General features: G+C 37.8%; 1 protein-coding gene across 1 annotated transcript in view; it reads left to right on the forward strand.

The window, feature by feature from the left end:
* Positions 1-1422: 1422 nt before the first annotated feature.
* The window catches only part of MUC2 (mucin 2, oligomeric mucus/gel-forming), a 57869-nt gene continuing 36494 nt past the window's right edge, over positions 1423-22797 (forward strand). The window contains exons 1-23 of the mRNA XM_075048660.1: positions 1423-1492; positions 3137-3401; positions 5902-6016; positions 6714-6808; positions 7203-7305; positions 7545-7761; positions 8215-8340; positions 9054-9171; positions 9492-9630; positions 10279-10389; positions 11409-11478; positions 14114-14251; positions 14827-14991; positions 15598-15692; positions 16623-16753; positions 17412-17663; positions 18550-18602; positions 18889-18998; positions 19426-19577; positions 20039-20177; positions 20748-20858; positions 21171-21350; positions 22388-22627. Of these exons, the coding sequence (XP_074904761.1) occupies positions 1423-1492; positions 3137-3401; positions 5902-6016; positions 6714-6808; positions 7203-7305; positions 7545-7761; positions 8215-8340; positions 9054-9171; positions 9492-9630; positions 10279-10389; positions 11409-11478; positions 14114-14251; positions 14827-14991; positions 15598-15692; positions 16623-16753; positions 17412-17663; positions 18550-18602; positions 18889-18998; positions 19426-19577; positions 20039-20177; positions 20748-20858; positions 21171-21350; positions 22388-22627 (3195 nt within the window). The remainder of the gene's footprint in view (positions 1493-3136; positions 3402-5901; positions 6017-6713; positions 6809-7202; positions 7306-7544; positions 7762-8214; positions 8341-9053; positions 9172-9491; positions 9631-10278; positions 10390-11408; positions 11479-14113; positions 14252-14826; positions 14992-15597; positions 15693-16622; positions 16754-17411; positions 17664-18549; positions 18603-18888; positions 18999-19425; positions 19578-20038; positions 20178-20747; positions 20859-21170; positions 21351-22387; positions 22628-22797) is intronic.

The following is a 22797-nucleotide window of genomic DNA, read 5'->3' on the forward strand; positions in this document are numbered from 1 at the left end:
AAAAACAACAGCTAAAGACCATGCCTTTTTGACAAAAAGGTGTTTCTAGTTGACTAGAGCAGCCAAAATGGCTAAATGAATAGTTTCCTTGGTGTTTTACAAAATATAAAAGTTCTACTTGTAATTTCAGCAGTGAAAGTACACTCTGAACAATTAAGAGGATTAGACATTTCTAGACACTGCACTGAGAAATTTTTGATGAGAAAGTACAGAGCCTGGCCTGGGAGCTTTAAGAAGTAAACCCTATTAGTGCTATGAAGCAGCCATGTTAAAAGATCTGTTGAAAAAGTGTATTTTACCTCAAGGAGCCTGTGTTTTGTCTTCTGAAGGGAATTGCAACAACACCTCTCAAAGGAATTTTTCAGAGTAAAATAAATTGCATGTGGAAATCTTGTATTTCTGAAGCAGCATTCTGAACTGGTTCCTGGTTCTATTTTCTGCTTTCTTCTCCCAGGGACCTTCTTCATCTTTCTCTGCACAAAGCAAAGCTGACCTTAGAGCTTTTGTAGGATCTGACATGGGACAGTAGACTGTAAATTTATCATTCATGTAGAAGGTAAGCAAGAACAAGCTGTTTAGGGGGATTTTGTCTGAAAACAATTGTTATTCAGTCTGGACAGTAATGTTTTCCCCTTCTTCCTTTTTTTTTCCCCTAAAGCTTAATATGTTGTGAGAGTCTCTACAACCTTTTTGAAGGACTTTCTGTTGCACCATGACAATGTTCGATAGAGCATCTCTCTTGCTGTGAATTCCTTGAACTTACCTTGTCACCCCATTTCAATTATGTTTTGGGCACAATATGCAGTATGGGCTATACCTTGTTTTAGATGGTCCCCAGAGCTTTACAAATGAAAGGAATCCAACAATTGCCTGCAAAATAATTTTATAATGCATGGTGTATCATTTTTATTTGTAAGGGTTACTACTGTCTACAAGGAGCTTCACAAGCATAATTTAATTTTTATAGAAATCATTCTATGGGATGGTGAAAAATGAAAAATGCTTTGGCTTTGAAGCCATTGTTTGAGGGTATCTCATCCTAAACTTCCTTCAAGAGAATTCTTCATTCAGCCACTCCAAAATTCACTATTTGTTATAAGAGTTACTGAAGGTTAAACCTGGCATGAGCATTTGAAGGATTTAAAAGCATAGCATCCTGTAGATGAAATAGAGCAATAAAAAATTTGCATGATTACTGAATCAATATTATACCATTTCCTGTATACTGAATTCCTTCATTTATGGTGAAAAATACCTGTCTGTTTACTTCTTATCTTCTGCAAATATTACGCCTATTTTTTTACCCCTCCTTTTTCCTCCTCCCTTTGTATGTCCTCCCCTGCGATAGAATCAATTGCATCAGTGGATATTATATAAAGCAAAGTTTTCAGTGGAGTTTCCAGTTCACCCACCTTAGCCATCATGGGGCTAAGAGTTGCCAGCCTTTTTATGCTCTGGCTGGCTCTTTCCTATGCAAATGAAATAAGAAAAGGTAAGCTCTAGAAATGAAATGGTAGCAGATTGCCTCCTGGAAAAGAGGGAGAGAATTAAAATACCACTGTAGATGCAGAAAGAGGCAGTGCATTTAAATAATGCACTGGTGGTTTAAGGTGCCTTAAATTTCTTAAACTTTCAAATACTGAGGCTACATAGCTCAGCCAACATAAGTTGATATTGCTGTCTTTGGAGAGATTAGTACCTGTATCTACTGCATTAATCTCTAGTTTGATGTGCTTGGAAAATGTTTTCAGTGTTACTTTTCTTCCCATATGTTGAGACTTTCCTAGGTATGGCAACTACTTGGCAGAAAGCAACTATAGGAGTTTGGGAGGTTCGTTGTTACAGCAATGAAGAAAGTGGATGATTGTGCCTTCTGTTACTTTGGAATGAGATAAATACTTTCTTCAAAAGTGAATGTAGTAACATTGGACAAAGCTCATTTTGTTATTCAGGACTTTAATAATCCTTCTGTAAAAGCTCTAATTTACTCTATTTGTTATCAATTTTGTTTGAAGTGTTGAAATGGAGATCTCATACTGAAAACTATTTTTTCAGGAATAGGTGATGAATTTTGTGCAGTGATCAGGTTTGGGGTATTGGTCTTGGTCTGCTGCATCTTGAATTCAGCAATGGGATGAAAACATTATCTTGTATTTGGTATCCCAGCTGTGAGCTCTGGGAGAATCTCTGTGTAGCCTCCCTTTTGGGGAGAGAAGCATACCAGCTTGGCTGGATGTATCTGGTACGATTGATACCATCACAGTACAACAACTTAAGAGATCCCTGCTTTCACAAATTAAACACTGTGAAAAAATCTTGTGAAGATGAGTGGCATGTGTGCTTTTGGTACCTTGGCAAGCTTCCCAAGTATGCTCAGGTTTTATGTTCAACTCTAATCTACAGCATCTTGAGATTTATCACATACTGTGTTAATACCATCTATATTATTGTTGGTATAGATGGCTGGGAAGGGAACAAGTATCATCATCTTTTGCTATTGCAAAAAGTAATTTTTTTTTGGTTTTTTGCTCCTAGCTTGGTTATTTTCTGACCTATCTTCTGAAGAATTTATATTCTGTAGTAATAGAAATCACTACTTCTGTTAGGAAAAGGAGTGCTTTAAAAATTCCTGTTGTGCACAAGTCCTTTCATAACATTTAACATATTTGCCCTCCAGTAGGAATGGTACTTCCTTGGTTTCCTGTTTCCTTTCTAGTGCAAGTTGCATGAGGGAGGAAAATAGCTCTTAGCAGTATTTAATATTGCTAAAAATAATACTGTGATTCAGAATAAATTCATATGTTTGGCGAAGTAGCTCCATTGCACTGATGCACCAGCTTGTTAGTGGTCAGAAGGTTAAGCTTCCCCACCTCATGCAGACAAGTTCCTTCACCTCAGTGAGGATTATAAGATATACCCAGGTCTCAGCTGTATTTATTAATGTCTTATTTTCCATTAGAGATTCACATCTCTTCTGCTTGGTAGGCAGATACTTGATCAGGCTTGAGATCTGTGGAATCACTGTGCACGTAATTGCAAGTGGTTTCTACTGTAAAATGCAACACCTACCTTTTCTTGATGCTAGCTCATTCCTTTCACTTTTTTTCATGCCTATTTCTTTTTCATCACTTAACAGGAAGGACAAGAAACCATGGCCACTATGTCTGCAGCACTTGGGGAAACAACCATTTCAAAACTTTTGATGGCGACATCTATCAATTCCCTGGCATTTGCGAGTATAATTTTGCTTCTGACTGCCAAGAATCTTACAAGGAGTTCTCTGTCCACATTCAGCGTGCTCTGAACAGCAATAACCACCCTGAGATCCAGTATATTCTGATAACAATCAGGGACTTTACTGTGTACCTCAGACCAAAACTGGTCGTAGTGGATGGGCGGATGTAAGTTCCTTTAGTATAGTAGCATTTCAGAGAAATGTGATGGGAAGATAAAAGCAGGATTGATCTTTACACAGCTGTCTGTATACCATTACAGTAACTGCTACAAGCATTTCCACAAGCAAAAAAAAGCACTTTGAAATCCAGCATAAAAATTGCTTTGGGGAGGGGCTTTAGTATTGATCATAATTTCTACACTGGCGTAAGGGATGATTTAAATACAAGTCAGGAAGAGGTTTGAGTGAATTTTTCTTCTTCTAGTTATGCAGGAAACAATGCAGCTCATGAACCAGATCTTTCCCTGGCACAAAATGACATAGCTTCATTTGTTTTACGCCATCACCCTGAGTTTACCTTAGCAGATGGTCTAGCAAATCCATAAAAATGAAGATGCATTTCTCCGTGGTCCTTTTCTCTTATTTTGCGGTAGAAGAGAGGTGGTTTTTTCTGATCTTCATAAATAATTCTTTACGGTCCGATGGCCATTCCTCAAGGGATTATAACAGATATAATGCAGTTCAAAATTTACACTGTAAAATTTGTATGTGGCGATATGTACTTTTTCACAGTGAGCTGTACTATATTTCTCCTCCTGTAACATGGTTGCACAAGGGACTAGTTTGACACCATTACTGGTGCCAAGTAGTGTCTTAATCTAGCCTTTCCTATCATCAGCCTATCCTTTCAGTGTGTGTATATATACACACTGAAACAAGTGAAGCAACTCATAGGGTAAGACATAGTTCTGAAGAGGGAAGAAACTGGCTGTTAGTATGTCAGCATAATTTAAAAAAAATCCTTTGTATTGTCATTGTAGGACTGGGTTCTGCCCAGAATTCAGGTTTTGCTCTGAAGTTGGGAAGCCACTGCAATGAAAATCTGTTTAAAGATAGAAAATAATGTTCAGTTTTCAAAGGATCATACCAGAAGGCATAACAATATGGCATGAAGTTACAAAAAATGCATTCTTGCCCCAAATTGAAAAAGCCTTTATTGTGTACTTAGGTCTTAAAGTTTAGAAATCCTTTAAAAATGTTTTTTCTTAAACCAAGCCTCTTTTCTTCTTAGGTAGTGTTCATAAAACAATAGATCCCTTCTGAACAGGTTTTTGCTGCATGGGGGATTTAGTTTCTTTGTAGAACTTAATTTCGCATATTGCTCTTTAAATGACATATGATCCATTGTCATGTAAACTAGCATTTCACACTACTGAAGTGAAAATGGTAAAGTAGAAAAATGTATGAATTTGCCTTTTGGCACCAGATCCACTGATTGATTGAATGTCCTAGTGTTAGAAAAAAGAGAAATATTCCATGATGTGATAGCTGAAAGGTGAAAATCTGCCCTATGTTTTATAATCCCCCTCCAAAAACATGATCCCTTAAGGCCTCATTGTCCAGAGGATAAACAATGCAGCCAAAAGTAGAAATAATGGTTTCTGAGTTCCTTCCTGGTATTTAGATGTGTAAGTCATTTGGCCATGTTAAAAATGCCTGAGGTAAATAGTTGGAAAAATCCCAGTGACAGGAAATTAGGAGATAAAATTCTCCCAGTCAAGAGACTAGTTAAGAGGAGATATGCATAGACATACATGAATCCTGGTAGGTAAAAATTATATTGACAAATCTGTAGAAAATGAACTTGTTATTTTGACTGGATTCCATTTTACACTACTTCTGTTTGAACAAACTCTAGTTCTTTAGATTTTATAGGATGAGGTTGCTTGCCCCAATCCCTTTATTGCTGAATGAAATTCAGCAGTGTGACTTGTTGCACAGTGCACTGTAAGACAGACATACAAGAACAAGAGAGAGGTCTGTTGAATTGATTCTTTATCAGACAACACTGTCTATGCTCAGCCTTCTGCAAAGTATCTTATGTCACATTAACATGCCTTGCTGTCACCATTAACAAGCTTGGTCCTGTCAACTGAAAACTAATGAACTAACTAATGAAACAAATTACTAAATTCCTCTTAACATGCTCCTTTTTTCCCCCAACTTTTGTTGGCAGTCCCTATATCTGCCTGTGCTTTTTGAACTCTCTCTTGAGGAGGAAGATCCTTGCAAAGGAACATTCATTCTCTCTGAAATGGTTGTCAGATCTTTTGGTAAAGAAAAGCTTCCATTTATGTTGTTACTTCTTTCATTGAAGTAAATTAGTAGTGAGTATTTGAATATCCTCTGTTAATTCCACAATGACGATGGATTTTCCTTTGAATAAATTATAGACATCTGACATTTTTGCTTTTTTCTTAAAGAACCCATACCCTTGGGGAGGCTTTGCCTCTGAATTTTTTTTGTCTTTTAAGGGAAATGAGTTATCACGTCAAGTGTCAGAGAGAGAGGATTTTATGCCTCCTTAAAACAAGGCATCCTGTGCAGCTAGGATCAGGTAGACAGAGACTGGTTTATCTATTCATTAGGGGATTTGGCTTATTACAGACATTCATGTCACCCCTTACGTTTCTGTACTAATGCAAAGTCTCTGATTTTCTTCCTAGTGTGAAGACACCTTACTACAGCTCTGGTCTGCTCATTGAGAGCAATGACATTTACACCAAGGTTTATGCCAAATTAGGCCTGATTCTGATATGGAATCAGGAAGATGCACTGATGGTATGTATCATCCAAGTCGCCTTTTACTGGTATTTCCTGGGTTTAACAGACTACTGTATACTGAGCAGAAGTAGAATCTCATGAACTGAACAGAGCTGGAGTGTTAGGCTGACTCATCCAACTGACACTCCTAGTACCTTATTTTAACAACATAAAGTTCCTTTCACTGCAATGTGATAGAGGTAGCTGTATGGCCTGCAGATGATCTTACTAGTCTCAAGAAAGGGTGAAGAAGCGTTCTGAGAAATAGCTAATGTTTTCACTACAGCACCCCCACAATCCAGTCTGCATTTTCCTTCATTTGTCTTTTAAAGGACTGCCATCATTGACTTTCCTAATTTACAGCAAGACTTAAATTTTATCCCAGTAAGGAAAAAAAGGAGAAAAAAAAAAAAGTCCTGTGATTTTAAGAATGCTTTCCTTCTCATCTTTATCACCATGGTGGTTACTGCTGTTATTAAAATACAGGAGCTTCAGTCACTTTTTTCTGTTTTCTGTGTTACTTTTTGCATCTAACTGTGTGTTTATTGACTGTGTTACGAATTCATTTGCAATAGCTATTTATCTAAGAGTTTTAGGTTTGCCATCAGTTCTGCCATTTAGCAACTTCCCTTTCGAGTAAACGTATTTACTTTGGAATGTCTTAATGGTCCAGATAATTCTTTGCTGTTTTTTTCTTTTTCTTTCCATTACTTAGGTGGAGCTGGACAGCAAATTTAATAACCATACATGTGGTCTCTGTGGTGATTACAATGGAGTTCCAATCTACAATGAGTTTATCAATGGAGGTGAGTCATCCTACCATACTGACAGTTATCACAGAAGATAGGCTGATAAGCATTGTACATAAGAGCATCACAGGAGAGCAAATTTCACCTGAGATTTCTGTGATTGCCCCAGAATAAACATTATGTTCCAGTGCTGCATTCCTGGTCTGAGGTTATTTTATTCCACATGAATCATCTTGTTATTTTCTCTACTGGCTTTCTTTTCTTGTTACCACTTTAAAATTTTAAGAACACTTAGATATAATAGACATAATTCAGAGCAGACACCTGTGTCTGACAGGCATATTTGGTACCATAGTAACTGTTTTCCTTGATCAGTAGATTCCTGGGAATCAGGTGCTCCTTGTTGTCAATTTTTGGGGCTCAGCAAGTCCTCTTTTTTTTCTCATAGCTGCAAGCTACAATTCAATAACGTATGGGAATTTACAGAAAATCAGCAAACCCAATACAAAATGTGAAGATCCTGATGAAACTCGGGCTCTTCCAAGCTGCAATGAGCATGTGAGTATTCCTAGTGGTGAACTTCACTTGCATGGGAACATGGAGACATCCTTGTGTTATGGGCAGTTAGTGTGTGAGGAACTGGGAAGATTTTGTCCCTTCCAGGGCAAATGGTTTCTTCTTCCTCTCTTGAATAACTGTTGCTGTTCAGAATACAACAGTTTTTATGACAAGAAAGAAAGTGTCTAGAAGCTCAGGGGCTTACAAATCCCTTAAATATTGTTACTCTTCCTCCTTAGCGCAATGAGTGTGAGAGGTTGCTGACTTCCTCTGCATTTGCTGATTGTCGGTTACGTCTTAATTTGGAATTGTACATCCAAGCCTGCATGCAGGACAAGTGTGCATGTAATGGAAATGAGGACTCCTTCTGCCTCTGCAGCACCGTCTCTGAGTATTCTCGTCAGTGTTCACATGCGGGTGGCCGGCCTGGTGAATGGAGGACACAGTACTTTTGCCGTAAGCAGCTATATAAATTTACAAAGAAACAAATATTCATGGATGTAGCACTGTGAAGCATTTAAATTCATTCCTTCTTTACAAAACTGTAGGCATATACTACAAATTTCATACCAGTAGTGCAATAAACTACATACTATGTTCTTCCTGTTTTCTTCTTCTATTACCCTTGTTATTAAGAAATGTTTTTCAGCAAGTAGAAATTCTGTTTCATTAAAAAACTGTGAGGTCTGATGCTGCAGATGTCTGGGATAATTTGATCTATTTGAGAGCAAAAGAAGAAAATATAAAAAGCAGGGAAAGCAGTCCAGAAACAGACAAACATGCTTTGCCAGATGGAGTCTGGCTTAGGACACCACTGACTTGAGGGGAGTAGGGGATATGATCTGTGGTTTCTGAGGAATGATGGACTTTACACTCAAATAACTGGTGGTGACTTTCTCATTCTTTCAGCCAAGACCTGTCCTGATACCATGATCTATAGAGAAAGCAGCTCACCCTGCATGGATACTTGTTCACACTTGGAGATCAGCAGCCTTTGTGAGGAACACTACATGGATGGTTGTTTCTGCCCTGAAGGCAAGTGTTATTCTAGCTGTTGTATATGGAGCAATACCAAGAGCTCTGGCAAAGGAGGTTATAGCTAAAATATTAAATGTAGTCAAATTATATCTTAAAAATTAGTACTGCTACTCATTATTTCCCCCCCTAGGGGAACATAATTATAAGGTTTTTTAAAAAGGAGGTCATAATTGGTTAATTAATAAATGATTTTATAGTTATATTAACACAATGACAGGTAAGAAATCTGCTTTTTACCTCTCAACAAATGGAATTCTGCTAATATGTAGAAAATCATGCTTTTTAGGTTGAATAATTCTGAGACAATGGACATCATTTTCCCAGAGAGTGATATTAGGGTCAGTGAATGAAATTCTCAGACTTGCTGTCAACCTTAGGAAAAAAGATTGCAATGGTAGTCTACAGAGTATGCCAGAAGGACTGAAAATCTAAACATGTAAAATTCTGAGATTGTTCTTGTATACTTATATTAAGCATTTTATCTCTGTATAGTTATATAAATGGATAGACTTAGGTTTTCAAAACTGGATAAAAGTGTTTTCCATGTATCTTACATTACAAAAATTAGAAACAGTATTCTTCACAGTTTTTATAATCTCAGCCTCTGTTTTCTGTGTCAAGTTGAAAGCATGCCTCCTTTGAGAGTTTCTCCTCTGTGGAAATTGCCGATTTCAGAAAGAGCTGGAGTAGTTTACTGTTGTACTTTACAGGAACTGTGTATGATGATATTACTGAGAAAGGTTGCATACTTGCTAGCCAGTGCCACTGCAAACTCCATGGAAAGGAGTATTCACCTGGAGAAAGCATTACCAATGAATGTGAAGAATGGTAAGGATCATGGTTGTTTATACACCTTTCTTTGAATGATTGTGAATGGATCTGCATTTTTCAATCTTCCATTTAGTCATAGGAGGCTTCCTGAAAACATTCTGAACTTAATGTTTATGTTGCATAACTATACAGCCAATTGTCTGAAAAATTTTCTTGTATCTGTGGCATATGGCAGAGGGAAAATCTTAAGGAAATGGTCAAAGATACAGTTTTAAAACACCTGGGCATATCTTGCTGTTTGTGAGGTATACAGATGCTTTCAGTGCTCTCAGGTCCTGTAATAGCTACAAGCATTTTTTATTATTATTTGTTTATAGCACCTGTGATTCAGGCAGATGGACTTGCAAAGATTTACCCTGTCCAGGCACATGTTCAGTGGAAGGAGGTTCCCATATTACCACCTTTGATGGGAAGAAATACACCTTCCATGGAGACTGCTACTATGTGTTGGCCAAGGTACTGTGTACTAGAGGGCTTTTCTCTTGTATTTACAAGTGTCTCTGTGCTGATGTGTAACAGTTATGAATTGTTTTATTCCATCTTTATGGGATGAGGGAAGCAGAAATGCTAAAAGCTGTACTGGAAAATTCAGGATGGGCTGTAATAGCCCTAGGAGGGAGTTGGGCACTTACTGCAATGGGTGGTTAACTTAGATAGTAGACTACATATACTGTCATTATTCAGTGGAGTCCTTCATGTATAAGAAATCAAAGGATCACTCTGGCTGCATGAATAGGTAGACTGAAAAAATTAGCAGTTCTCAGGATTAGAAGCTCTCAGCCAGATCTGTAATAGCTGTTTCTGTGTCTGAGTGTCAAAGTCAGCTAGGGAAAGGAGCTAGGCAGCTATTTCATTTATCTGTCCCTAAAATATCTGGTGCCTGTTCTTCTAGAAAATGACAAAGATCTTGTTGAACTAGAAACCATACCACTGAATTTATTTGAAAGACGGTTCAGCTTCCAGCACCACTGCTGAAATGGTGCTCTTAAGAGCTAAGTTCTGTAGTAATTGTTATTGTAACTGATTACTTTAGTCTTTGTTTTGGAAATCATCTTGTGAGATTTTTGATTGGACTAATGGACATTTATTTCACTGTGATTGTAGGGTACTGTAAATGACAGTCATGCTCTCCTGGCAGAGCTGTCTCCCTGTGGCTCCACAGACAGGCAGACCTGTTTGAAGACTGTTGTGCTGTTAGTAGATCACAAAAAAAATGTAAGTGTTCTGTGGGTTCTGCTAGATATGTTGAAAATCAGCATATTTCCTTTACTGTGGAGCAATAAGTAATTCTTCTGGAGTCACTATTGTGGATAGATAAGGCACCTCAGCCAGGCTGAAAAACAACTCGGGCTTCTGCCTCGAGAACTCAAAATAGACCTAAACTGAACAAAAAGGTGAGATTCAAATAAGCTAACATTTTCCCCTCTTTCCTTCTCTGCTCTGTGCTATATGATTATTCTCACTGTATTCCAGGCTGGCTGGAAGTAAGAGTACCATTCTTCCTCCCCTCACAGTATTTTACTTTATTCAGATATAATTTTATAGTACTAACTGAGTCTTTTTCAGAAGAGACCCCATCCTTGAATGTTGATGCAATTCAACCTTCTTAAATATTTATATTTTCATTCACTTTAGTGTTCTGTTTGGTTTTGGGAATATCTAGACTGTATTTATACATAATTTTACATACATTTACACATAATTTTCCTCCTGTGTTTCTGGTCTTCCATGTCCTTGCCAGCATAACTAGAACAAAACCAAACCAAATCAGAAACCCATCATTTTATGTTTCTGTATGTGCAGACTAGCATTTTATGAGGAAGTTTAACAAACCGCTTTCTTACTGTGCCAGAATCATACCAAACCATTACACTGATACTGTGGCACATGCATTTATAGGGAATAGGAGCTTACTATAGATTCTGAAGGCCCAATATTTTCTTTTACTTGCTGAAAACAAGGTGCCTAATATAAAAAAGCTTTGCATATCATTACCGTTAGAAATCGTTGTAGGCAGGTGTAAGTGAAACACTGAATAGCAAGATGAAACCTTGCTTGAATTCTACAGGTCTACTGCCACATTCCATTTTCAGACTGATTCTTCCTTTCAAAGATTTTAAGTTCTAGTCACAGTCTAAATGTGCAAAATGTTTCCCCTCTTAATTTTTTTTTTTTATTAATTATTTTTCCTCTCAATACCTGGAACCTCATTGGTTCTACTTGCTGTTGTACAGGTGGTGGTTTTCAGACCAGATGGCAGTGTGTCACTGAATGAGATGACAGTGAATGTGCCTCATGTGTCAGGTAAGGGACGTAGCCTTGTGTACCATGTGTCACACGCCTGAATTCTCATGTGAGGGTGTATTTTTTCAGAAGCAAAAGTGAAGATAGGCATATGAAATTTGTTTGGATTTTGGAACAACTTGGGGATTAATGTGGTTTAATAGTTGTCACTGAGAATTTCATGGCCAGACTGACTCTGTATACAGCGGATAATTGAGAAAAATGTCCCTTCAATTTTTTCATACATCTTCAATATACTTCAGCATGTAGCTTGGGAAAGAGGAATTGCCATGGCTTAAATTTAAAGCAGATAACTTAACCTGCCTATAAAGAGGGGTATTTAGCACTTTTCAAGTCTGGCTGTATGGTGTGGGCATGTCCTGGCTCTCAGTCCTGGTGAGGCTCAGGCATGTTTACCACACCACACTTCTTCACCATGCTTTTCTTTTTTTCCTGTGGGAAGAAAGCCTGACAGAAAGTAACTGCTGTATTTTCTGGTCAACCAAGGCAGAAAAGAAGGATGTACTGTGTAGCACCCTGTAATCTTCCCAGCTCACTTGAGACATCAGCATCTTTTTATATAACCAGTGGATTTAGACAGACACTTTCAGAGGCTTAATCAGATCACCTAATTTAGGAGCCTAACTTCTTGTGGAAGGTCACTATCAGACAGCAGCTGTGAGGTCTCAGAGTAACTTTTGAAAGGAATGTAGAACTTCTCTTTATCAATCCTTTTTAGGTATGTTCAGGCAAGCACACTGACAACAGTATGTGTTGCTTCTTATTTACTGGCCTATCTGCAGATGGCAAGTTACTTGCAGGAAAGTAATTCTTTATCTGAAAGGACAAGTATTCATGGGATGATATGTTCATGAATGCTTGTGCAAAAAAAACCTACAGTGTGTAGCTGAAAGATTAGAGAAATTAAAGTGCTTTAGGCAATAAAATAGATCATCTAATAAGTAGATTAAATAGATAAATAGAGTATATAATACCAAATTTGCTATAAGAAATTAGTTAGACAGTAGTTGTTTTTTGGACTTTAGCAAAGCTTTTGATGATATCTCTCAGAGTATTCTTCTGGACAAAATGTCCAGCATACAGCTAGACAAGTCCATAATACATTGGGTGGACAATTGGCTGACAGGTCAGGCTCAAAGAGTTATAGTAAATGAGATTACATGAGGCTGGTGGCCTGTCACCAGTGGGGCTCCCCAGGGCTCAATTTTAGGGCCAGTGCTCTTTCATGTTTTTATAAATGGTCTGGATGCAGAGGTCAAATGTACATTAAGTAAGTTTGCTAATAATACTAAATTAGGAGGAGCTGTGGACTCCCTTGAGGGTAGAGAGATCTGGATAGACTAGAGAGCTGGACAATCACCAACAGTATGAAATTTAACAAGAGCAAGTTCAGGATTCTCCAGCTGGGATGGGGTAATCCTGGTTCTACATACAAACTGGAGGATGAGAGGCTGGAGAGCAGCCCTGTAGAAGGAGATCTGGGGGGTTGGGTCAATGGCAAGTTGAATATGAGTCAACATAACCTGACAGCCAAAAGGGCCAACCTGTCCTGGGGTGCATCAAGCACAACATAGCTAGCCAGTCGAGGGAGGTGATTGTCCTACTCTGCACTGCACTGGTGCAGCCCCACCTTGAGTACTGCGTGCAGTTTTGGGCACCTCGCTATAAGGACATCAAACTATTAGAGTGTGTCCAGAGGAGGATGACCAACATCGTGAAAGGCCTCAAAGGGCAAGACTTGTGAGGAGTACTTGAGGTCACCTGATTTGCTCAGTTTAGAGAAAAGTGGCTGAGGGGTGACCTCATCACAGTCTACAACTTCCTCAAGAGGAGCAGCAGAGGAGGAGGTGCTGATCTCCTCTCTCTGGTGACCCCTGATAGGACATGGGGAAATGGTATGAAGCTGTGTCAGGGGAAGTTCAGACTGGACATTAGGAAGAGGTTCTTCACTGAGCGGGTGGTCCGTCACTGGAACAGGCTCCCCAGGGAAGTGGTCATGGCACCAAGCCTGTCAGAGCTCAAGGAGCACCTGGCTGACACTCTTAGTCATATGGTCTAGTTTTAGGTATTCCTGCGAGGAGCAGGGAGTTAGGCTTGATGATCTTTACAGGTCCTGTCAAACTCAATATATTCTATGATTCTATGATTCTAATTAGGAAGCCTGGTTCCTCCACTATGCTGATTTTGTATGTCAGTTCTGCTGATTTTTCTATAATGGCTTAACTCATGTATAAGCATCTAACATTTTATTAGTAGTAGTATTTAGCTATGTATTGGCTTGTAGAGACACGCCTATTACTTATTGTATGCAACAGTGCTGGGATAATACTTTCTAGGAAAATCTCTTGCTCTTCATATTACGTAGCATTAATGAATTAGTATTGAAGCTGTATTGCAGAAAATCTGAATGTCGTTCTGATCCCAAGGATGAGTCATTGTAGGTAATCAACTTGTAAAGTTAGAGGGGACCAGCATTGTATCGAGTTGGCCAGCAATTTTTAGAGGAAAAAAAATTATTAATTTGATCCTGATCTCAGAGTTTTCATGGCAGGTGATACCTTAAAATCTAAGAAGTCATCTTTCTTTCAGCAGCCTATGTGTGTGTTTACTGCACAGTTCATGTTTTGTTTTTCAGCCAGCTTCTCAGTATTCAAGCCATCTTCCTACTACCTTGTTGCACAAACTTCTTTTGGGCTTCAGCTGCAGATTCAGTTGTTTCCAGTCATGCAGCTGTTTGTGACTGTGGATCAATCAGTTCAAGGAAAACTTCAAGGCAAGTGTCTGTTCAAATGGGAAGAAAAACCATGCTGTTCCATAGCTGAAGAGTCATGTATTCTTTACAAGTGCAATAATTTGTGCTACTTATTGATTCAAGAGGAGGAAACTAAAAGCAGAAATCAAAACATTGGAAGACAATTGGCTCAAGCAAACTAATAATGCATTTTTATTATTTCATATTGAAGTGACCTATCACTCTGGTGCCATTACCTGGATGTTTCTTAGACTATTCCTTACCTTTGTATTCAGTTTAATCGTTAACTATCCACAAAACCAGGCTTTTGGTGCATTTTGTGGTTTTAATATCATCAGAAAGCATAAAAAATACAGGTTAGGGTGGTGATCTCCTGAGGCAGAGATATCTTAAGACTATTCTTCTCAAGAGGTTAGATATTTAAAATAGAGCTCCTAAATCTTCAGTACTTACAGTATGCATTAATACTGAGATGGAATAATCAGCTGTAGGAACTTCTGTTTCTAATGTTTGTGATCAGTTGTCCCTTTCCCTTTGACCTTTCAGAATAAGAATGAGTAACAATTAGGTAAAACTTTAACCTTCTTTTTCAATAGGTCTTTGTGGAAACTTTAATGGAATGGAAGGTGATGACTTTAAAACAACAAGTGGGCTGGTAGAAGCTACAGGATCTGCCTTTGCTAACACATGGAAAGCTCAGTCCACCTGTACAGACCAGGTAGAAAAGCTGGAAGACCCCTGCAGTCTCAGCACCGAAAGTGGTAAGCACACTAATAAGTCAGATGGTTGGCTTCTGCCAGAAGGAACAGCATTTGCTGTATATTACTGCAACAGGCGTGTAAGAGTTGTAGTGTGGAATTGAAGTTTTTTTAGAGGACTGCCATATTAATAATTAATTTCTGCAAGTATGTATACATACAAGCACTGATTTCCCGTCAAATTGAAGTGAAATTTTAGGGGGCCACTGTAGAGGAATCCTGAGCTGGAAGATATGGAAGCAAGGTCATTAATTTATATTATCTGCAAAGGCAGCTTGTATTTCATAGTATTATTTATCCCTATGTTTAACTTAGCTTTATGGTCCCCAAATGGAAAGGGCTGTCACAATTCTACAAAGACAAGTTGCAGCAGTAAGATATGATTTTCGATTTGTGATTGTGTCTACTGCTAGATAACTGAATCAGAGAATAGAAATATATGTACAGTGATTGCATGTAGTTTCTCCACCCCCCGAAGTGCACACAGTTCTCTCATTTGTATTGTTGCATTGCATTTATGTGACAACGTAACTAGACATTGCACAAGGAAAATAAGTGAATGTAATGAATATAATTATATACTTTCATTTTTCTCCTTTTTTTTTGCAGCAAATTATGCTGAGCATTGGTGTTCTTTGCTGAAAAACCCAGAGGGTCCTTTTGCAAGATGTCACTTAATCATTGATCCTTCAGAATATTATAAGGTATTGTAATCCTGCACTCTTTTTAGTACTGCTTTATTTCAGACGAATGACTGTAGACATTTATCATTCAAACATTTAAGACATTATTGAGTATCTTGCCCATAAGAGCAGGTGAAGTTTTTGCAGTGATTAACTGAGGTAGCATAGCATGCATCCAAAGTATCTCCTATGATGAGATTCTTAAGGAGTGCTGCTGAAGAAAAAGGTAAATTTGTTCTTCTGCTTTCTTATGTTTCATCTTTAATGTACATTTTTATTGGATTGGATATTTGAACTGGAAACAAGATTCAAGAGATGCAGGTGAGCACAGAAATTTTAAGTCTACCCTTACACAGTAGTTGCTATTAAGTCAGAAAAAAAAGAAAAGTAAATATTTATTGTTTCCTGTATTGCTTAGAATGTAACACCAATTAATTTTCATGCCAGAATCTCCATGGTTTCTTTTTCCCCTGTGCTCATCACTGTTGAGTGGTAAATGAGGCTTACCTGAGCAAAAGAGATGGAATTCCTAAGTGTTTGCTCATATCTGGAACTCAGCCTGAGCTCAAATTTTGTGAAGATCTTCATAGATCTGATTAATATTTTGCCATTATGATTTTTCATTTTTATGGATCATTGCATTTCTAAGCTATAAATGAGAAAGAATGGTATCAAAAACCTTTAAGAAAAGTGTTGTTAGGAGGCTGGCTACTTTTTAAAGGTTCCAGAGGCTTGGCTTAGGTTAGGACAAGCATCCAGACATATTCATTGTGTATGAAATGATGCAGCACTTCCAGTCTGTGGTCTTTGTCCATTCCTTCCATTGTTCTCTGATTGAGGGAATTAATAAAAACAATGTCAGAAAAAGGACACAGGATATTTCATAGCAACTGAGTTGCAATTGCCCATTGGTTTCCTGTAGGCTTACTGACCCTTTTGTTCTTTTTTCAGAAATGTAAATATGACACCTGCCTCTGCGAAGACAATGAAGAATGCTTGTGTGCTGCCCTGTCCTCTTACTCGAGAGCCTGTGCTTTCAAAGGGATCATACTGGGAGGCTGGAGGAAAAATGTTTGCAGTAAGTAGTGGAACTGTAATCCCTGTGGAATTAATTAGCCACAAGAAGTGGGTTCTCTCCGAATTCGGCTGTCAGTGATCTCAATGTTAAGGGATTTGGAGTATCTTAGAAATTTCTAATGGACTTAAAAGAGACAGTGCTTATAATATTTACTAATTCATGTTACATTCTTTAGCTGTCACTTGTTCATAACATTTAAAAAAAGAAAGCAATATTTTTCACTTTCACCTTCTTTCCCCAGTTTAAATAATAATGCTGTTTCTATCTTTGACTAACGGAATCAAGCCATCATGGCTTTTACATTGTCTTTGTTTATCAGTGTCTTTGTTTATCATTGTGCTTGCTTTTCATCAACAGTACGGTATTGTTGAGACTAGGAGTTTATTATGTTGTGCTGTCTCTCTGATTATCAGAATGTGAAACAAATACAGGTATGAAAATAGAAACTATTAGTAGCAGGTAAAAATAAGTCTTCAACTGGTAAACAAAGTTAGGCTAGCATTACTTGTGACTTATGATGTTTTTGTACTTTAATAAAATCTAAGGGAGTATTTTTACCATTACATGCTGCACAGCCAAAGAAACCAAAACGGAAATGTCAAGGTTAAATGCTTCATCCTGCATCCCTTATTTATCAGTTTGTTTATTTTCCCTCCAGCTAGTGAAGTGTCTGCTTGCCCAGGAAATCAAATCTTCCTTTACAATCTTACAATGTGCCAGCAAACCTGTCGTTCCCTTGCTGGTGGTGAAAAACATTGCTTGCAAGACCTTCCTCCCATGGATGGCTGTGGCTGCCCATATAATACATACTTGGATAACCAAGATACCTGTGTGCCCATCTCCAAGTGCCCATGTTATTACAAGGGATCATACCTGGAACCGGGGGAATATGTCACAAAAGATGGAGAACGTTGGTACGTTTTATTGTGGCTTCTTGTGTGGGGGGATAAAAGCCCTTTTAAAATTTCCTTATGAGGTGTTAACTGCTTAGCTTATTTTTGGTGTTTTAATGAACATTTGTCATATGTTTCACACCATCTTCATGCTGAGCAAAGCATCACCCTGTGGTAATGTAATCTATTAATAATTGAGAAATGCAGCTTTGTTTGGAGCTGTGAGTACTGGCCTTCACAGATAAACGTTACTCTGAAGCTGCACTGTTAACAGGGCTTTGTTGAGCAGAGGGGTAAAAGGAAGATAAAAGGCCAGCTATAGTGTTATGTTGCAGTTTCCTTTTCTGTCAGAGACAGATTGCTTGTGTTTTCCACTGGAGGAAGGTCTGCTTGATATGTATTTACTGTAGCATAGGCTTTTGAAAGCAACTTTCACGATTCTGTTATTTTTTATCATGAACTCTGACAACAGTTTGCTGCATGAATCATTAGTGCAAACTGTGAAATACTTCCTTCTCTCACCTGGCAGATGAAACATACAGGCCAACAACTTTGCAGCATATGAGTTGAATAGGCATGAAAATATACTGTGTATCCAAATGAAGGCTTTAATTTAAATTATCATTACTATCTGTTTCCTGAGTAATCAAAAAACACAGTATTGAGGATTAATAGAATACCTGTAATTCCTTAAAACATAACCTTTCTGTGCATTATGCCTAAGATCTTGCTGCACTTTTTCTCCAAGTGAAATTTCGTGAGTGTGGTTCAATAGAGTTCACCTTGAAATATCACAGGACACCTCTGATAAATACTCTCAAATTTATATAAACAAATCCTTAGATTTAAATCAAAGACACTGAGCTTACTTTTTTTTTTATTTCTGCTTACTTCATTTCTTTTCTAGTGTTTGCCGAAATGCAAAGGTGCAGTGTACTTCAGTGACAATAAAAATGAAAAGTAAGTGACATACTATAAAGTATAATAAAACAAAAACCATATAACCCAACCTCCAAACCCAAACCTACACTTTCAATTTGAATTCTCCACTTATTTGGTTTGTGTGGGATTTTTTTTCTCTTTATGTGAAACGTTTATGCATTTTCACTTTGTTCTATCTTCACTGAGCCTCTTTTTTTCATAAGGATAGTCATACCCTGAGATTTCCGTCTCAGTAACTACCACCTTTCACACACATTTCTTTTGCCTTTTCTCGATTCATCTAAACCAACAATGTACCTTGCAGGTACAACAGAATGTTCTTCTAATAAGATGTACTTTGACTGCAATGCATCCCCAAAATGGACTTCGCAAACGCCTCTACAGCTTAGCTGTCATACTCCTCGAACTGATCATGTATGTATTCAATTTTTCTCCATGTCATGTTTCCTTTATTCTATATTCTTTAAATGACACAGTGCAACACAGAAAATGCAGTTGTAACTACCACTTTATTTCTTTTTGGTTTGGTCTTCCTTTCTTTCCTCCGCAGTATTACTCTCTTGCCAATTTCATGATGATTCCTCCTATGGTTTCCCTCTCCTTTTTCTTTTTACTATGTCTTCAGTAGAGTTGTACCTGCCAAGTGAAATATGATTTGGGTTCTTAGACAACCAAAAAAGAAAAGAAAAACTTTAGAAACCTGGAAAGAAAAACCTTATAAAACTAATCAATATTAGGCTGTTTGGTTATAAATGCAGTTTTTACCAGAGTGCTTATGAAGAATTGGAAGAAAAATGCAGTGTTTTTTCATAAAGTAACAATCTCTCCCTATATTCCTTAGTTCCAGGCAGAGTGTGTCTCAGGCTGTGTGTGTCCTGAAGGTCTTTTTGATGATGGGAAAGGGGGCTGTGTTGAGGAGAAGGACTGCCCATGCATTCATAACAACCAGTGGTACTCTCCGGGACAGAAGATAGCAGTGGACTGCAACACCTGGTAAGTTATAATTTTGTACTCTCTTCCAGAATGTATTCTATACGGTCAATTGATAGTCATGTCTAGGCTTATGTACTACAGTGGCTGGGATAGCTGCAAGTATAAACCTTTATTTTCAGGCATACTTTCTGCTATCTGAGGATATACAGATTGTGCTGTCAATATTGGGGTAATAGCTACCTCTGTTTCCAGTAGGCATCTCTTATTGGAAAAGCGCCCTCATTTTTAAAATATAAATGCTATCAGATTTAAAAAGTGTAGCTGGCCAGAGTTGAAAATCCTGTTATAGGCTTAAAAACAGGCTAAACTATTGAAGTTGAGACATAAGACACTGTAACACTGAAATGGGTATTGTGCACATTATCATGTTGTATCAGGTAGCTGCTTGGTTTGTTCTGCAGTTTTCCAAACAGCACACTCTTGGTGAGATCTGAAAATTCAGCTCTTCTGCTCTCTTCTAGTACCTGCCAAAAAGGGCTTTGGAGCTGCACTGAAGATGTGTGCTATGGGACTTGTATGATATATGGAAGTGGCCATTATATCACCTTTGATGGAAAATTCTATGACTTTGATGGGAGTTGTGAATATGTGGCTACTCAGGTAATGCTCATCATGAGGGCTGAAATGGCATCTGATTGCCTTGAAAATCTGCTTTCCTCTTTGGTTTTGTCATTCTTTGTTGCCTGCCATCACTGTTCCTGAGGTGTTTACATGTTCTGCCAAGGTAAATTCTGTATTTTCAGTGCAGGCAAGCTGTGTGAATGTTTGGGGTTTTTTCTGGTACTATGGTCATAAATTGTATGTAACAGGACTCTTTTATAGTGAGAGCTAACAGCTCATTATCAGTTGTGAAATAAATAAAAATTCTAAGTTTCCAAAGCAAAGATACCTATATTTAAAGATATATTCCTCTTTTTGTTTTATTGTTCCACTTGTTTCCCAGTTTTTGGCACACATGAGACTGTATTAACTGTTTATATGTATGCAAAGATGTATGTGTATATGTTTGTGCATCTGTAAAAATATATGTATGTAGGATTTCACATATGAAGCAGCAGTAATGATTCATACATTGTAGAGATTTAAATGTTTGTAATTATTATGAGATTGAACTAAAAATTAAATATTCTACCTAATTTTCTTATGCTAATTTTTTTCCTTTTTTAATAGGATTTTTGTGGTGACAAAAATTCCAGCGGCTCGTTCAGTATCATCACAGAGAATGTCCCTTGTGGGACTACAGGGGTCACCTGCTCAAAGGCTATTAAAATGTTTCTAGGGGTGAGTAATGTTACTCAGTGAGCATATATCAGTATTCAAGTATTTAAAACAAAGTAATGCTCCAAAGCCACATCCCTAAAAGCAGCTGTAACAAGTAAAACGGTTAGAAGACCTATCAAATTAATCTGTAAAGGTGTAGGTTCTCGGGTACTGAAACCTCTCTTAAAGATACTACACCACTTTCTGTCATCTTGGAAAGTCATCTCAGACTTGGAGCTATTTGTTTCAGAATGAGTTGTATTGTTATGAGTGCCTAATATTTTATTTCACCATAAAAGTTAGTGTTACAATATTTCTCTTTTCATTTTTCAGAAAACTGAACTGAAATTGGAGAACAAAGATTATAAAGAAATTCAGCGAGATATTGGTGATGATGTGCATTATTGGAACAGGACAGTAGGCCTCTACCTTGTTATTGAGGCTAGCAATGGTGTGATGCTTATCTGGGATAAGAAGACTACTGTTTTCATCAAGCTGACCCCTGATTACAAAGTTAGGACCTGTCTGTCTTTTTCTGAAGTAGTAGTATGAATAGATAAATGAGATAAGGAAACATAAATGTTCTTTTATTCTGATTCTGTGTTTGATTCCTATATCCTCTGCACATTGATGATTAGCTTGCATTATTACTATCAAAGCTGGCAGGGGTGCTACTGGAGTTCCTTACAGTCCATCACAACGCATTGCAGAGGATGCATAGCATATGATTGCAATAAAGATAAATGTCTATGGCATCCTGAGTTTGTGAATATTACGAGTCAAGCATTCAAAGTAATTTAGGGGATGCAAACTGACTGTACATGCACTTGGAAACCTGCATGGAATCTCAGCCCTGAGTTAAAACCAAACTCTCTGTGCAATGTACGGAGAAGGTTCTGATTTCTGAAAATCCATATGCTGAATTACAGAGTACTTAGTTCATTGGGCTGAATGAGGAGGTGTGGGGTTGTATAAACAGGGACATACTATTGCTTGAGAGGGCTGATGTACCTTAAATAGCACTACCAAAATTCACTATTGTGGGTAAATTGCTACATTCTTTCTTTTGAGAAAAATGAGTCCCTTTCATTTTTTTCCCATGGATGAAGAAATGGTGCTCATTATGTTAGAAGCTTTTAATAAAAACAGTTTTGAGCAGAATGAAATTCCCTCAGGCTTGTATTAATAGCTGAGTTATGATAAATTGAGAAGAATGGAAAACAAATTAATTCTTCTCAGCTGAAGGAGGTTTAGCCACTCTTTAGTGTTATAAGTTGGGTGATGGGCCACCACAGAGACATGGAAATACACTAGATATAACTGGTTTCAGGGAGGGAACACATGGCAGCTGAATGGTTTGCTGAGTACACAGGCAAATAAAGGTTTGATTTCTCTACAAATGATTTGAAAGTAAGGATGAAAATATGTCATTTACACAGAGAGTCAGTTATCCTTTTTAATGTCAATGTTTTGGTTTCACTTTACTAGAGTCTGTTTCTCACTTCCATGGTATATTTAAAGGCAGCGGATATCTTAATTTTCTTTTCCAGGGCAAAGTGTGTGGTCTGTGTGGCAACTTTGATGACAAGTCTAACAATGATTTTACAACAAGGAGTGGGCTGCAGGACACTAATGCTCTGAAGTTTGGGAATTCCTGGAAACAGTCTTCCATGTGCCCAGATATCACACAAGAGATTAAGCCCTGTGATGTGAAACCACATCGGAAGTCCTGGGCAGAGAAAGAATGCAGCATCATCCGGAGTGAAGTCTTTAAGATTTGTCACTCCAAGGTTTGTAAAGGGCAGTAAGTGATGGGACAGCACAGTGCATTTCTGTTACTGCAGAAGCAGAGATATCATCAGAAATGAATGAAGAGATGGTTAAATAGAGTGATCTTCAGTTAAGGCTTCAGTACAGCTACATTTCAGCTACCGTTAATCAAAGTAGTTTGAGTATCTGT

The sequence above is a fragment of the Buteo buteo genome, chromosome 16, assembly GCF_964188355.1.
Source record: "Buteo buteo chromosome 16, bButBut1.hap1.1, whole genome shotgun sequence".
Taxonomy (NCBI): Eukaryota; Metazoa; Chordata; class Aves; order Accipitriformes; family Accipitridae; genus Buteo; species Buteo buteo.